Source organism: Saccostrea echinata, unplaced genomic scaffold (assembly GCF_033153115.1).
Source record: "Saccostrea echinata isolate AGI-Se365-2 ecotype Australia unplaced genomic scaffold, CSIRO_AGI_Sech_v1 ptg000001l, whole genome shotgun sequence".
Lineage (NCBI taxonomy): Eukaryota > Metazoa > Mollusca > Bivalvia > Ostreida > Ostreidae > Saccostrea > Saccostrea echinata.
The window spans coordinates 37,921,462-37,937,892 of NW_026889750.1; the positions used below are offsets into that span (position 1 = coordinate 37,921,462).

Consider the following 16,431-nt stretch of genomic DNA (forward strand, 5'->3'; position numbering starts at 1 on the left):
ACACCTCGGCCCGTCGCGCTTGACACCTCGGCCCTGATAGGTCGGCCCAAAATTATTGACACTTCAGCTCATACTAAAGACACCTCGGCCCAAGGAATTTTTTTTATAGAATAATTATCTGTATTCACTATGGTAATATAAATGTATGTATGTTTATAACATTGACGATATGTATACGATAAACGGGCAAATAATTTCAGAATTTTTGAACGAACGACAGCATAGATGTCAGCTGCTGTATTTATTGAGTGGGAGATAGGAGATCTATTTATTTATTTATTTTGTTGCTTATGAAAATGCAACTTTATTCATTTCATAATATTTAGAATTCTTTTACTTAAAAATCACTTTGTAGTAGGGGCGTATTGTACACTTCACTATATATAATAATTATATTTATAAACCAGTGCACAGTAGCATATGTCCTTAGGTATTCTGTCCTGATCAATAAGATGTCTTAATTGATTCTTCTTTTTTTAACGTAGGTCGCGGGTTTGCTGACGTCGTTAAAACTGGGTACGCAATTTATATGATTTGGGCGACTTTCTTGTGCACATTTGATTATGACGTCACAATGAATAAGAAATATGCGATGATTTTTGTTTTATCAAATTCTTCAGTATATCATTATTTAGCTATAACTTTTCTTGGTATTGGTAGTTAAGTGTTATATATATTATTTAAGCAACGACTTATCACAAATAATGAAGACTTTTTACGATTTGTATAGTCGATACAATACTTACAAATAACTTTTGTTGGAATTGGTAATTTAGTGAAGAAGGCTTATTACGATTCGAATGATCGACACTGGAAGTATTAAAAAACGTTTAATTATTTGTTATCTTCTCGGACCTTTCCTGCAAGCTTGGAAAACAAGTGGTTGTTTTTCGGCTTGTCGGAAAGGCACGAGAAATAGCGATTGATTTGTTTTCACTTGGTATCGCGAAACGATATGGACACAAGATTCATCTGACCTTTTTTCCTTTGATCGTATTTGAATTAACAGTTTATTTTATTAATAAAGAAGCCATTATTTAAAAAAAAATCGCAAATACACCTGTTACATCAAAAGATTAAACTTTATTTTTAAAAAGGATATTTTTAAAATATATAGATCTATAAGTTTATCATAAATTAGATACTGCTAAGGCTCGATGAAACATAAAAACATTTTTAGCGACACTGATCTCCTGTTAGGGGACAACTACTTGATTTTGAGGGAAAGGGGGTGGCAAATTTTACCAAGTAAGATTGTTTATTTTCATATTGGTGCTTTCCATGTCCAACAAGTAGAATTAATGTTCTAAAAAAATGGTTGTTGATTACGTTAGATATAATTAATTTTTAAATTCTCGTCCCATTCACCCCTCTGAAAATGTGGTATGTAAAAATAAATATTTTATTTAAATCAATATATTGTATTTAGCCGGGACGATATTTGGCAGAAATTCGTAGATTTGAGCGCCTTCCTGAATGGTCTAAATAAAAACATTTTATATACTTGAATTACTTGAATTAGAGGATACCGTTTTCTGCCAGCACGCTGGAAAAGAAAAATGCGCAGCCAAATGTAAGGATACGTCTAATCTACTGTAACGGCCCGGGAAACCTGTACGTTTCCATGTTAATCCAGATTCAGTGATTTACAGAGAGAAACACATTTTTAAAGGTTAACAAAGGTTTATTAAATGAAATAAATAAATAAATAAGTTACAATTAACAATATTACAAGTCTAGGGGATGGTGGATACCTACTCGCAGCTTGTCTCAGTCTAGCACTGATCTAATCTGGCCGTTGCGAACGTCACGGTGGTCAGGCCGTTAACAGACGTCCAGACGTTGTCCCGAACGGCCTGACACACGCGCAAAGTCGGCAACGAACCCGACATTAAATGTAGTATAATAATAATATAATAATAGTATAATGTTACACAACACAATATTACAATAATTATTCATTTTAATACGTGAATAGATACATTGTAATAAATAACAAAGATTTAATAACATATATAGATACTATAAATCATCCACCATTACACTACGAAAAAAAAAAGCAAAACAAAAACAAACAGAAAAGAAACGGCAAGAAAACAACACATAAAGAAACTAAAGGATTGATTATTGTTTTATGTCCCTTGTGAGAATTTTCACTAATATAAGACGTACAAAAACGTTTTCTGAAGAGAAACATGTCTAATAATCATTTCATTGATATTGAATTATTATTCATGATACGATTCACTGGTCACTTCTACCAGTCTGCGGCCAACCATCAATCACTTATGATCCTGCACTTGAAAGCAGATAGACGTGAATTTCTTTTTATAAAAATTATTTTATCTTATTTTTCTGCACTAAATTACGCAAAAACTAACCCGAAGCCATATTAATTTTTTCACATTGATTTATTTCAAATCAATTCTTTGTTAAAATACAAAAGGGGAAACAATTTCGTCTGCACCATTTTAAAGTTATTGATATTTTTTGAAACAAAATCTTGCATCAAAACGAGCCGAAAACGACGTTTTTCTTATATAATTCAAGGAATAACGTCGAAAATGTAACGACAACAATGGCATGTTTGGGATTTAATTACACAAAAACGATGCAGACAAATTTTATAAAAATTTCAGAGAATCTAAAACGAAGGTAGAGGATTCATATAACTAATTTTCATGGTATGTTTTTGGACACTTTTCAATGGCCTGCAAACCCGCGACCTACGTTAATTTATAAACTCAACTTAACCTTACACAGATATAGAAGTTACGTTAACCTGATAGATCTTTGCGTAATATTAGAGCATAATGGATATATTTCCCTAATCCAACCAAGGAAGATATGTGGTTTGTACCCAACAATTGGATTAATTAGCCTGCTCGTAATTAACTCCTCATTGTCACCAACCCATATGACACGCGCTTGAGACTTCGAAGGATGCGCTGCGTCTTCTTGTTTGTTTAACGATTAGCACTATGTGATAGACAATTTTTTTTTAATTACCGTCAATTTACTCTCGGAAGATTATTCAATTATTTTCTTTTTTATTTCATGGATATATATAATAATATAATCCGTCGTATATAGTCCCTATAATAATAAAATACTTAAGAAAATATCAAATAAATATGTTTAAAATAATACATTTTTGTTTGTGCCGAGGTGTCTTTTACGTGAGCCGAGGTGTCTCAAATCTTGGGCCGACCCGTCGGGGCCGAGGTGTCGTTGGGCCGAAGTGTCTGACATTCAACCAGTCTAGACGAATTCCCTAAATGGAGTTACCGGAAATAAGAATTTAAGACTAAAAAGACGCCGAAAATAGAGTCTACACATGCATACGAACACAAAAGTTGTCGATTTTTCGGCAAATATCGGGTCTAGGAAAACAGCTCTTGCAAGGAGTTGGAAAATCTGGCAATCATGTTAGTACACTAAACAGGGATTTTCCACTCCATTTTGGGAATGATCGAGGCCCAGGGCCTTGAAATTGGGAATTTAACAACGATTTATCACTTTTTAGGAAATTTTATTCCATGAAGTTTTATTGAGAAATAAATACATGATGAATAAAATTAATCTTTTACTTTATTTGTATTCAGAACTATAATTGAGAGAATTAGTTCAGTTAAATTAAAGTTTTAGCAAAGTTTCCTAAAATTTTGTTCATTTCATTCAGATTTCCAAGTGTGACCATGTTTATTTTACATGAATTTTGATCAAGTTAACTTTGTGGAGTTTTTATGCATTCAAAAATTGAACATATGCAGTTCATTTTTGGGGAAAAGGGAGGGGTTTTGCAATTGGGAATGGGACCCATATTCGGCTCTACAAGGGGAAGTGGAAAATCCCTGCTAAAATACTACATAAAAGTCTTCTGAAGAGATTGCATTTGTTAGATTTTTTATTCTATTTGCAAAAAAAAATGAGTTATTTACTTTCAATAATTTGAAAAATTAAAAAAGTGACTCGAAAAAAATTTTTCAGAAAAGGTCTTCTAAAAAATGAACCTGTCAATGTTTCTGCTATGTGATAAAAATACACATTTTTTGCTTAAAATAAAGTATAATCTGGTTGTCTACAGCTCAGATAAAGGCATCTTTATAGCAGGAATACATTAAATTAAAATCTAGGTAACAGTAAATTAAATAAGAACATAATTCTTACCCACAATATTGATTAGTTTGAAGTTGTATATTAAAACACAATATGCAAAGGTCAGAAGCAATAAATTAGTCAATATCCACATAAATTATTTGATAAATGAAATAATTTATTCAACAAAAATTAAAATAAAGTCACAATGCACTAAATATAGCCAGTATGTTGTCGTAATTTGGAGAAAGCAAACAAGAATCCATTGTTTACATCGGATATGCTGTATACGCCATTTGCTGCATTGTATGATGTAGTCAAAGACTTGATTTTCAGCATTCACTCTGTTTCGGGAGTTCCTCTAGACTGTCAACTGTATAATCAACAGGAGAAAGAGATGTCATTGATTTACTTGTCTCTACAGATGGCTTTGTCACCAAGATTTAACTATTCTAGTGAAGTGATTTCACATAGACACTCCTTTTGAACACGGTCTTCACTGAGAATGAATTCGATTGAATATCTAGTATTGTATATTTTGTAACTGGAAAGGAGAAAAATGCGACCAGATTTGAACCTACATGGCCCCCTGAATCACTAGTCATGTGCTCTACCAACTGACCTATCTGGCCACTGGTAATCGAACATGCCTGCATGATGGCCATATCCTCCTTCCTTAAAGGTCTGCTTCTCCGAAGACACTTAACCAGGCTCTTCCCTGGCAGGTCTTTCACTTGTCACTTCCAGGGCATGGTCATGGCACCAAATGTAACCAGCCAGGAGAGAAATGCGATGGACCAGACCAGGATTTGAATCCGGGCATCTTGAGCTCTAAACAGGTGCTCTACAGAAATGCGATGGACCAGACCAGGATTTGAATCCAGGCATCTTGAGCTCTAAACAGGTGCTCTACAGAAATGCGATGGACCAGACCAGGATTCGAATCCAGGCATCTTGAGCTCTAAACAGGTGTTCTACCAACTGAGCTATTTGGCCACAGTAATCAAACCTGTTTGAACACCAAAGTTCCCATACAATGTATAATACAATTTGTACTGTTCGTCATGTCACCTTATAGGACTGGGTTATGCGTAGAGACATTTTTCTCTATAAAACTTGTATCCTCAGCAGGAAAATTTAAATTTAAACTTTCATTGTATATATTCCCCCATAGTTATCCTTTGATGAGCTTAATATGTAAACCAGGATGTAAATGTCTATTTTTGAATATTTTCAGCTAAAGTTAGAATGCAAAGAAATGTCAGAAACTGCAGTAATCATGGTATTGTGATGTAAAGTAAAAAGTACTCCCTTTATTTTGTAGGCAGATGATGAGTTTGAAGGTGGATCAAGAACATTAATCCTTGAACACAGTTTTGATTTGGGTAGGATTTAATCTTGTCTCAAAATTCAAATACCTCATTCAATTTCTCAAAAGTTATCTTATCAAAATGACTTCTAATGTATATGTAATCTTTGTACAGGTCATCATTGTTATGTTGCTTATTCTGTGGTTTTAGCTATATATGCTGTATTATACATATGTATTTCATAAGACATTCTCTATTCTCTTTTTAATCAGCACAGTTTGTTGTTAAAAAGTTTAACTGAGTTTTGTTTCTATATTCATGTGACTTTTATACTAAGGATTCCACTGAAATATTTTTTTTTTTGATAATTCTGACAAATAAGGGGAAAGCAGATGTTATTATTAATGCCATAGGCAGTGCAAGTAATCACTTCCAATTTCTTGATTGATTCTCACCATTTATAAATTGGTAATTAAAAAATAAAATCAATAAATTTTGAAGGAATTAATTTTTACAAATTAAAATATTTAGTGATAGATGCAGTACTTTTTAGGTAACCTGAACTTGGTACACAAGCACCGGTAGACTACACAAAGATATATAATTCTTTATATCAGTATTTGATTTCCACAAACAGCATTGCCATGGTTACTTAAAAGAAATTTTTATTAATTCTTTCTAAATGCTACTCCTGGTATAGTTTTGTATGATTTTCAAAAAAGTCTTGGTTAAAAGACAGTCAGATATGTATAATTCTGTTTATAGGTCACTGATTTTGACAAATGTTACTCCTCCTACAGTTTACCATAAAAATTCAATTTCAAAAAAAATTGCCACAAAGAGACTTAACCAACTATCATGATTTTATTTATTGGTGTTTCCATAGTTTCACATCAAATTACTACATGTACTTTTCTCTTCCTTTGTTATAATACAAACCAGTAGAGCTACAGTGTCATCAGAGACTTCTGGTTACCATTTACACCTAGGTATACAATATAGAGTTAAAGTTCGGTATTTTGAACATCAATGTCTTGAATACCATGGATATGTCAAAGTGAAATTCTTTATGTATTTTAACCTTGATGTTTCACATCCTTGGATATCTTTTCTTGGCTTCATTTGTTTTGAGATATCCAGGTTTGACTGTATTTGATTAGATTGATTTAAAAAAAGCACTACACAATGTTTAATTATCACAGAATTATGAACTCTTAAACATATGTAATATATATTTCAGGTTTGAATCCCACTTTTACTAAGAAAGGAACTGTAATTTTGAAATCAGTGAAGGGAAACAAAGCCTTTTTCTCTCCAACTGCTCCATTAACCAGTAGTGAACTAGATAAGCTAAAGGTATTGTGTTTACTGTCATCAGTTTCCACTTCTGATCTACATCAGTAAATTATATGATACAGTAACAACATATAAGTAGTACCTGTAGCTACTGTCAAAATATATTGGAATGTATATCCAAGAAGTTGGAATTTGTAAACATGTAATATGACAATCCTTGCTTTCTTTCTTTTTTTAAAAAACATTTTATCATTTATTTAGAATACAAATCACAAAGTAAAATATGTGTCTGTGCCAATGATTGAATGAGATCCATTTTATTATTCTTTTTTTTGTGAATCCATAGGTAAAGCTAGATGCAACAGTCATTCTACAAAAACAAGACCAATTTAGAATTTTTTATATTGCTTACAAATTTACCATTGTAGTATCTTAACTATAAATTTAAAGGTCGATTTCAACTCTAAGACTTGAAGGTGCTTGGACAAAGATTTGAAGTTAATTTTTTCTCAAATTTTCTGTATAATTTCATGACTTATATATTGCTATAGCATTTCATACCAAAATATAATAAAAATCTTATTTCTTCTCGAAGTTATTAAAACTTCAAATTTCTGGACTCATTGGATTGACACATCCTTGCGCTTTCACATATTTTAATTTTATTCTTAATACTCAAGAAAAGTGGCAATTTTGTTGTGTATTAATGAAAAGTATTAAAACTATAACCTAGAAAATTCAGAGTAGAAATGTTAGAAAGCAAAACCCATTGACAGTATTGAGAGTCCGTGCTCAGTGGTGTGTGCAGAGTTTAACAATTGAACACACCCGGTGAATCATAAACATTAACAATAACAGAGCTCTGTTTACAAAAACAGTTTACGTTTCACGGATGTGTTCAATTTGTTAAGCTCTGTACACATCACAGAGCACGGATTGACAAAACTGGTGAGTTGGTTTTGCTGTTCGAACATTTCTACTCTGAATTTTCGGGATTATAGATGTAATATTTTTCATTAATACATACCAAAATCGCTTTTTTTCTTAAATATTAAGGATAAAGTTAAAATTTGTGTAAGTGCAAAGATGTGTTAATCAAACGCGTCCCTGAATTCGTAGTTCCAATTCTTTCCAGATAAAATAAGTTTTTAATTATATTTTCGTGTGAAATGCTATTGCAATATATAAGTCGTGATATTATACAGAAAATTTGAGAAAATATTAAGTTCAAATCTGTGTCTAAGTGCCTTTAACATACACACATGGTTTTGTAAATATTTACCGATATATATGCAGCTAAAGTTTTGATACGAACATAATGTAATGTTGAAAAACGTATTCCACTGCAAATCTTAATGTCGCTTCATTTATTTACAAATTTCAAGATGAAATTTTCAGCCGTAAAATCGTTCCGAATAGATTGCAATGAATGTTAAAAAATGTCTTTTATCCTAGATAAAAAGAAATCAAACCACTTCTCGCAAAGAAATGCATAGATCTCCTTTCATGCGAAATCATAAGCATGTCGCTTAAAATCGATTAACTTCCGTAACGATTTTGTATTAAATTTCACGCATAGAATACAGATTTCAAAAAGAACTGAAACTTATCTGAAAGTAACCAGGGAACCTTATATCATCGATTCTAGTTGCAGGTCAGCTATTTTAGACGATTACATTTTCGACATAACAAAATGAATTAGACAAAAACAGTTGTCTCTCTTAAAAAATTAACTTCCGTTATGGTAATTCAGGAAAGTTTTTGCATTAAAGGTATACAATTTTTTTTTATTATTTTGGGAGCCAAATGCTTCATACTTTTGTTTAATATCCTAAAGCAAACTTTGATTTTAACCATTGAAGAAAATTTTAACTTTTATTGCTGGGAATTAACTTCCGTAATGATTAACTTCTGTAACGATATTTTCCCAAAAATTTAATTTAAATTCGGATTCATGCAAGACTTCATGAATCATAATTTAGCATTCTTTACTGAACATCAGAAATGAAAAATTGGTCAGATTCAGCTTTATTTAAAAATAATAAGGCTTGACCAAGCATTAACTTCCGTAACATTACCTTGAAATCAATGGTATCTTGAAATTGTTGTAAAAAGCTAATGATACCAGATTTGTGGACAATTCTTTGTTTTCAAGTTCACTGATATGTCCTTTAGAGAATTATGATGTTCATTTTGCTATTTGAAACAATTATTTTTTTCATGTTTTATACTCTGAATTGGTATATTTATCGTAGAATGGCTGGCAAGCGCCTTCTGAACTCATCATAAAAATTCTATAAGAATTTATCAAAACATTATTTACTGAATATTCTTGATATTTGTTTAGGAATTAGCCAGGAATAATGACATTTACAGAGTGAGGTTGCAGACAGGCTCAGGGTCATCTGGTGAAGAATATGTCACTTCCTATGCACCAGCGGTTAGTTACCTTGTATAGAATATAACTACACTTAAATATGTTCAAGAGCATTTCATTTTTGTAGAGTGCGTATAACACACACTTATTTATATGTTATCCTATTATTATTTATGTCCTGTTCAGGCCTTTATGTTCATCAAAATAATAATTGGAAGTTTTGTGCCCCTGTTATGAAAGAGGAGCAACAATCTGTCTTTATGCCCCCGCCATAAAATGGCCGGGGGAGGGGGGGGATATAGTGTTACCCTGTTCGGTCATTCTGTCATTCCGTCATCATTGATTTTCCATTCATTATCTCGACATCAGTTGCACATATTTAACTCAAATTTGACAAATGGACATGTCATAGGAATATGCAGGTCAAGTTTGAATTTGGTCATGGTCTCAGGGCCTGGGAAGGGGCCGCGCCATGCGCCATATGCGCATCTGTCGAAAAATGGCGCAATGAAATAATGGTGCGCAGCGCCATGCGGCGCGCCCCGCAAAATGCGAGTATGCATGTTTTATTACTTTGTAAGTTCATCGCAGTCCACACTATCTGTATTCTTCATTGAGGTTAGATGGAATCTGTAATGTATTATATAATAAAATCGGAACCATCATTCGGCATATTGACATCCACTGGCAAAGAAACAGTTTTTTTTTCATGTCGTTCGATTCGTAAGTGTCAATTCGTTTTCGATGGTTGACTACAGCTTTACGAAAGTCACGCACATGGAAAATTTATATACCTTACAATGAAAAACCTTTTTCGGCGAAGTCCACTTATTTTAGCCTGTCCCGTGATCTCTAAATCAGCATCATTAAAAAATGGTGCTTTTGGTTTAAATATAATTTTTCTAAATACTAGTTGGTTAGAATCTAGATGACGATTGACTGAAGTTCTTAGAAACGGAAAAATCATTTGCACTAGTCATGCAATGTCATATGACTTGTCAATTCCTATCGCATTTTTCTTTTTAATTTTCCTAAATTTTGTTGTCAGAGATATATGCATTATCCTATAGCATCATAATATGATTTATTTTAGAATGGCCCCAATATATTTCCCCTTGGCCCCTTAAATTTCAAAATGGCCCCATCATTTTATGAACAGTGGGGCCATTGGCCCCACCTGTTGCTTGACCTTCCCAGGCACTGTGGTCTGATGATTTTTGACAGAGTTTTCCCTCTTGAATTTAGAAAAAAATAAGAAATTTTCAGTTTCTGCTCACTAACTTTTGTAGGGATGTGTGTATAAGTTTGAAATTGCATACGCAGGTATTTTACCAGAAAATACAGGTCAAGTTCAAATTTGGTCATGGTTTGATGATTTTTGACAGAGTTATTCCTCTTGAACTTAGAAAAAAAAGTAAGAAATTTTCAGTTTCCGCTCTTTAACTTTTGTAGGGATGTATGAATAAGGTTGAAATTGCATGTGCAGGTATTTTACCAGAAAGTACAGGTCAAGTTCGAATTTGGTCATGATTGGATGAATTTTGACAGAGTTATCCCCCTTGGAACTTAGAAAAAATAAGAATTTTTCAGTTTCTGCTCTCTTACTTTTGTAGGGATGTATGTATAAGGTTGGAATTGCGTATGCAGGTATTTTACCAGAAAATACAGGTCAAGTTTGAATTTAGCTGTGGTTCGATAATTTTTGACAGAGTTATTCCTCTTGAACTTAGAAAAAAAAAATAAGAAATTTTCAGTTTCCGTTCTCTAACTTTCATAGTGATGTATGTATAAGGTTGAAATTGCATATGCAGGGTATTTTACCAGAAAATACAGGTCAAGTTGGACAAACAAATTTAAAACTTAACATGGTATTTGAAATTTTGGCTGTTGGGGGGGGGGGGGGGCATTTGTGACGTTACCACACATCTAGTCTTGGTTATTTCATCCCATCATAGCATTTTAACATTTGCAAAATGCATTTCTAGCCAATTTTTTTTTTAATTTTTAGGCCACCTGAGTCACTCAGTGACCTATTGCTGTGTGTTTTTGTCTGGCGTGCGTCGGTTGTAAACTTTTGAACATTTTCAGCTTTTTCTCTTGAACCACTGAACCAATTTTAGCATATAGCATCAGTTGGCAAAGGGATACAAAAATTGTGAATTTCATGGTCCCTGTCTGAGGGATGGGGCTAAAACCATCAAAATTTGTGCTATCTTTAAAAATCTTCTCATTGACTCCTGACATGAAGCTGTCAAACTGTTGGCATGAATGTAATCAGCATTGAGCCCTGTACCAAAATTGTGAAAGGGTCAGAGGTTCTGGAGTAGGGCAGGGCCCTAATGATCATATAGTGAAAATGTAAATACTTTAAAAATCTTCTTCTCTCCCCCTGTATATTTAGAAGATAAACTAGGTGCCTGGTTATGATGAGCAGGGGTTCCTCTTCCAAAATTGTGAAATTTGTGGCCCCAGGGTCAGGGGTTCTGGCATTAGGACGGGGCTCTAATGATCATACAGTGAAAATACATAAATACTTTTAAAATTGTCTTCTCTCCCCCCGTGTATTTAGAAGATAAACTAGGTGTCTGATTTTGATGAGCAAGGGTGAGCAAGGGTGCCTTTTCCAAAATTGTGAAATTTGTGGCCCCAGGGTCAGGGGTTCTGGCATTAGGACGGGGCTCTAATGATCATACAGTGAAAATACATAAATACTTTTAAAATTGTCTTCTCTCCCCCCGTGTATTTAGAAGATAAACTAGGTGTCTGATTTTGATGAGCAAGGGTGCCTTTTCCAAAATTGTGAAATTTGTGGCCCCAGGGTCAGGGGTTCTGGAGTTAGGGCTCCAATGATCATATAGTGAAACTGTATAAATTATTTGAAAATCTTCTTCTCTGCTCCTGGGTATTAAGCAAACAATCAAACTAAATGCATAGTTATGATTAGCAAATGTGTCTCTTCAAAATTTGAGAGAAAAAGAGAGACCAGTGTGAGAGGGAATGCAACTGGTATTCTAATAGTGCTGACACACTTTTGTTATGTTTAGTCAGAATGGTGATAGTGACCAATGGGGGGTAGGTACAGACAAGTAAATAGATCCGCTTTAACATTTGTCACTGAGTAATAGACTAATTATTTGGTTGATCCCTGATCATCTGATTTCTCCTGCTTTTGGGCAACATAGCTTTGATCATTTATTAGTTTATTTTATACTTCTGTGGATCCTTTATAATGTTGTTTTGTACTCAGGTGACCGTTAAGGCCCTTGGGCCTCTTGTTTTTTTTTTTTTTAACTGACATAAGGATTTGCACCATATAAATGAAGGTCAGGTTCAAAGATGTGCTATTTTGGACCAAAACTTGATGGGGGAGGGTTAGCAAATTTTCAAAATTCAGTCATCTTCACAATTTAAGCTATGTTTATGCTTATATCATTTGAGACTTTTTTGTGACAGTCAAGTTCAAAAGATGAGTTATTAAGTATTTCTTATTAAATTTGTCTTTTAAATACAATTAAAAAAGTAACAATGGACCAATTTTTGAAAAAAAGAAAAGTTTTCAAACATTAGAATTTCCAAATTTACTATAGTAGTATAACACATCTTGAATACAGCCTCTAACAAATTTTTAAAAAAGTAATATTTTTAACCATCTGTTTCATATAAATTTCTTTCCCAACCATCCATTTTATATAAATTTATAACTACATGTAGCTAAGGCATATGTTAAACATTCAGTACTTTTTAATACACAATTGAATACATTATTTGCATGAGAACTTTTATATAAATCATGCATTATATGAATCATATTTTTGGGGATATGAATAACCAACTTTATGTATTTCAGTTTCAGTTATTACATATTCTGTCATGAGATCATATATGTAATTTTGTCAACTCTACACTCCTTTATAAAATAAAATAACTGGATGTTTGTTCTGTTTTCAGTGTGGAATCTTGGCCTCCAATCTGTCTGATCATATCTGGATTCACTTTGACCAATCTGGGGAGGTGATGGGTATCTCCGTGGAGACTTCCTTGTCACTGTGTAACAATATCAACAGCTTCTCCCTGCAGGAATGGAACACTAGTGTAGAAGTGTCTCACACAGTGCTAGGGCCCACGTAAGTAAATGATTTTGTTTAGATAGCCCTTATGTTATAAGGTATTGGCACATTAGATATGTAATGTGTTTAGAATGTATACATTAATTATTCCTTTGTAACAATGCTAATTTAGATATTTTACTATTTGAATTTTTTTATCCCCTGTGACCTTGACTTTGAAGTTTCACCTACTTTTAAAATATCAACAATGGTCATTACTTTTGAATGAGAAAAGATAGGGCCTTCATATTTCACATGTGTGTTACCTGTGACCAGATCTTTTCAAATATTCTTCGATTATTGAATTTATGACCTTGACCTTGATATGTAACCTACTTTTCAAAAAATTACATTAGTAATAACTTTTGAATGAAGAAGGTAGGGCTTTTATATTTTACATGTACATTACCTCTGCCAACAACTTTTAGAAAGTTATTATTTTTTGACCATATGACCTTGACCTAGAGGTTTGACCTCCTTTTTAAAAATTGTAACTTTAGCTGTAGCTTTTGCTTCAGAAGAAACAGGGCTTTCAAATTTTTTCACTTGTGCATTAACAAGCCCTTTCAGAATGTTTTATGATATTTTACTTCATGACCATAGGAGAGGAAATTTTTTAATAAATCTTTTTCTCCAGATAAGCAGGGTCAACGTTATTCAGGTGAGCATTGTGGCCCATGGGCCTCTTATTAATATTAACAGATGGGGGTATTTATGTTTTTAAAAGATTTTTTGTTAGTATATTATGATGATGATTATTAAAGTTTTGGCCATTATTTACAGACCTGATACTCAAAGTTACATAGAAAAATTAAAACGAGAAGAACAAGAGAGAGCAAAAGGTCAACATGAAGACAAAAGGTCATTTTTAGCCAAATATGTAAGTAAATGGGCAGATAAATTTTTAATGTGTTTTTATTTTAAATGATTTTTTTTATCTTCCACACAGTTTTTAGCTCTACTGGTCAGAGACCAGAAGAGCTTATGCGATAGTAAGGTGTCTGTTGTCCGTCCGTCTGTCTGTCTGTCTGTCCGTCTGTCTGTCAGTCTGTCTGTAAACAATTTTTCAAAACGCTACTCCTCCTACAGTTTTTGTATGATTTCAATATAGCTTGGCACACAAGTAGACTACACTAAAATACATAATTTAGTGCTTCGGTTTTTGATTTCTTTGAACGGTGTTGCCATGGTTACTAAAAATAGAAATTTCTGTGAAGTTCCTTTTAAACGCTACTCCTCCTACAGTTTTAGTCTGATTTCAATATAACTTGGCATACAAGTAGACTACATTAAGATACATACTTTTGTGCATCAGTTTTTGATTTTGATAAACGATGTTGCCATGGTTACTAAAAATAGAAATTTCTGTTAAGTGCCTTTAAAATGCTACTCCTCCTACAGTTTTGGTCTGATTTCAATATAACTTGGCACACAAGTCGACTACACTAAGATACATAATTTAGTGCATCAGTTTTTGATTTCGATGAACGATGTTGCCATGGTTACTAAAAATAGAAATTTCTGTGAAATTCTTTTAAAATGCTACTCCTCCTATAGTTTTGGTCTGATTTCAATATAAAACTTGGCACACAAGTAGACTACACTAAGATACATAATTTAGTGCATTGGTTTTTGATTTCGATGAACGGTGTTGCCATGGTTACTAAAAATAGACATTTCTGTGAAATTCCTTTAAAACACTACTCCTCCTACAGTTTTGGTCTGATTTCAATATAACTTGGCACACAGGTAGACTACACTAAGATACATAATTTAGTGCATTGGTTTTGGATTTCTATGAACGGTGTTGCCATGGTTACTAAAAATAGACATTTCTGTGAAATTCCTTTAAAACACTACTCCTCCTTCAGTTTTGGTCTGATTTCAATATAACTTGGCACACAAGTAGACTACACAGAGATACATAATTTAGTGCATTGGTTTTTGATTTCGATGAATGGTGTTGCCATGGTTTCTAAAAATAGAAATTTCTTGATATTTCTTTAAAAGGCTACTCCTCCTTCAGTTTTAGTCTGATTTCAATATAACTTGGCGCACAAGTAGACTACATTAAGATACATTATTCTATTATTGCTGCGTGTTGCAAAGTTTCAAATCCAAGTGCTACATTTTCTTTGTAATATGTACAGACCAGTAGAGCTACAGTCTCATCAGAGACTTCTGGTTGTCTAATAGGAATAAATCTTAGTACAATTGTATGCTTCATACTGTGAAATCACTCATTTTTCTGGGGGTTTCATGGTGTGAATTCATATCCCCCACCAGTGTGAAAACTGCACACTGCAGTATAATGTTTCTCCTTTCACCATGAAGTCAAATACCCTTGAACCAGTAATTTTTCCTCAAACCACGAAAATTTGACCGAAAATTTGACCCCACGAAAATTAGTGATTTTACAGTAACTAGGATACTTATTTCTTTGCATCAATTTTCAACAAATCATTAACAAGTGCTAAGTCAATCAATATCCTTTAACGGTGCCAAAATCAATGTTTCTCACATCTACTACTTTGAATAGAACTTTACACAAACATTTATTTTTCTTCGGATTGAAATGTTGCACTTTCATTGGTGTAAATATTTCTATGTATGGCAGGTGAGAATAAATATCCAGCAATATGGCCAACATGTTCATTACAGAAACCACTTGCCATAATGTTTTGTTTTGAAATTAGGGTAGTGAACCTATTAATCAGGGTTGTCTCTAAGACCCGGGGGCTGGGAAATTCCCCTGCCTATACTGACCTTATCCCCCAGCCCGGTTATTCTGGTATCCCCCCTCAATCTCCTGTTAGGGGAGGAACCCCAAACCTCCTACTACTTTTTACTGTCCCCTGCTATTTCAGTTCTTAGGGACAACTCTGTTATTAAGAAATGGCATCAGATTTGTCTGTTGTGTCGGCAAGGCAAGTGATGATAGCTGCTTTCCTCCTTCTCCATTTTTGTTGCCGCTTGCAGTCTATGGTGGAAGTCTGCCACATTATTGCATTATAAGAATTTCCTAAATTTAGAAGACAATCTCTTTTTGTTGAGCAGTCTTCTAGATTGCTCGGATTTGCTCACTATCTATGAGATTGATCAACCCGGTACATTTCTGTAGACAGTATTAGTTGTTTTAAATATGATGACATTTCATGATCTTCATTCAGTGTCATATTCAAAGGTGGGGTCATTGTAGTCATTAAGATAAACTTCTGTTTGTCTCATATTTATGAAGACCCAA

The 16,431-nt window shown here is 33.4% G+C and overlaps 2 protein-coding genes across 2 annotated transcripts in view; one reads left to right on the plus strand and one right to left on the minus strand.

The window, feature by feature from the left end:
• Positions 1 to 16,431, minus strand: part of LOC133191131 (RNA cytidine acetyltransferase-like) — a 298,447-nt gene that overhangs the window by 109,557 nt on the left and 172,459 nt on the right. The gene's annotated exons all lie outside the window — the stretch shown is intronic.
• Positions 1 to 16,431, plus strand: part of LOC133191115 (ER membrane protein complex subunit 10-like) — a 32,054-nt gene that overhangs the window by 493 nt on the left and 15,130 nt on the right. The window contains exons 2-6 of the mRNA XM_061326814.1: positions 5,423 to 5,483; positions 6,649 to 6,764; positions 9,052 to 9,144; positions 13,030 to 13,205; positions 13,971 to 14,067. Of these exons, the coding sequence (XP_061182798.1) occupies positions 5,423 to 5,483; positions 6,649 to 6,764; positions 9,052 to 9,144; positions 13,030 to 13,205; positions 13,971 to 14,067 (543 nt within the window). The remainder of the gene's footprint in view (positions 1 to 5,422; positions 5,484 to 6,648; positions 6,765 to 9,051; positions 9,145 to 13,029; positions 13,206 to 13,970; positions 14,068 to 16,431) is intronic.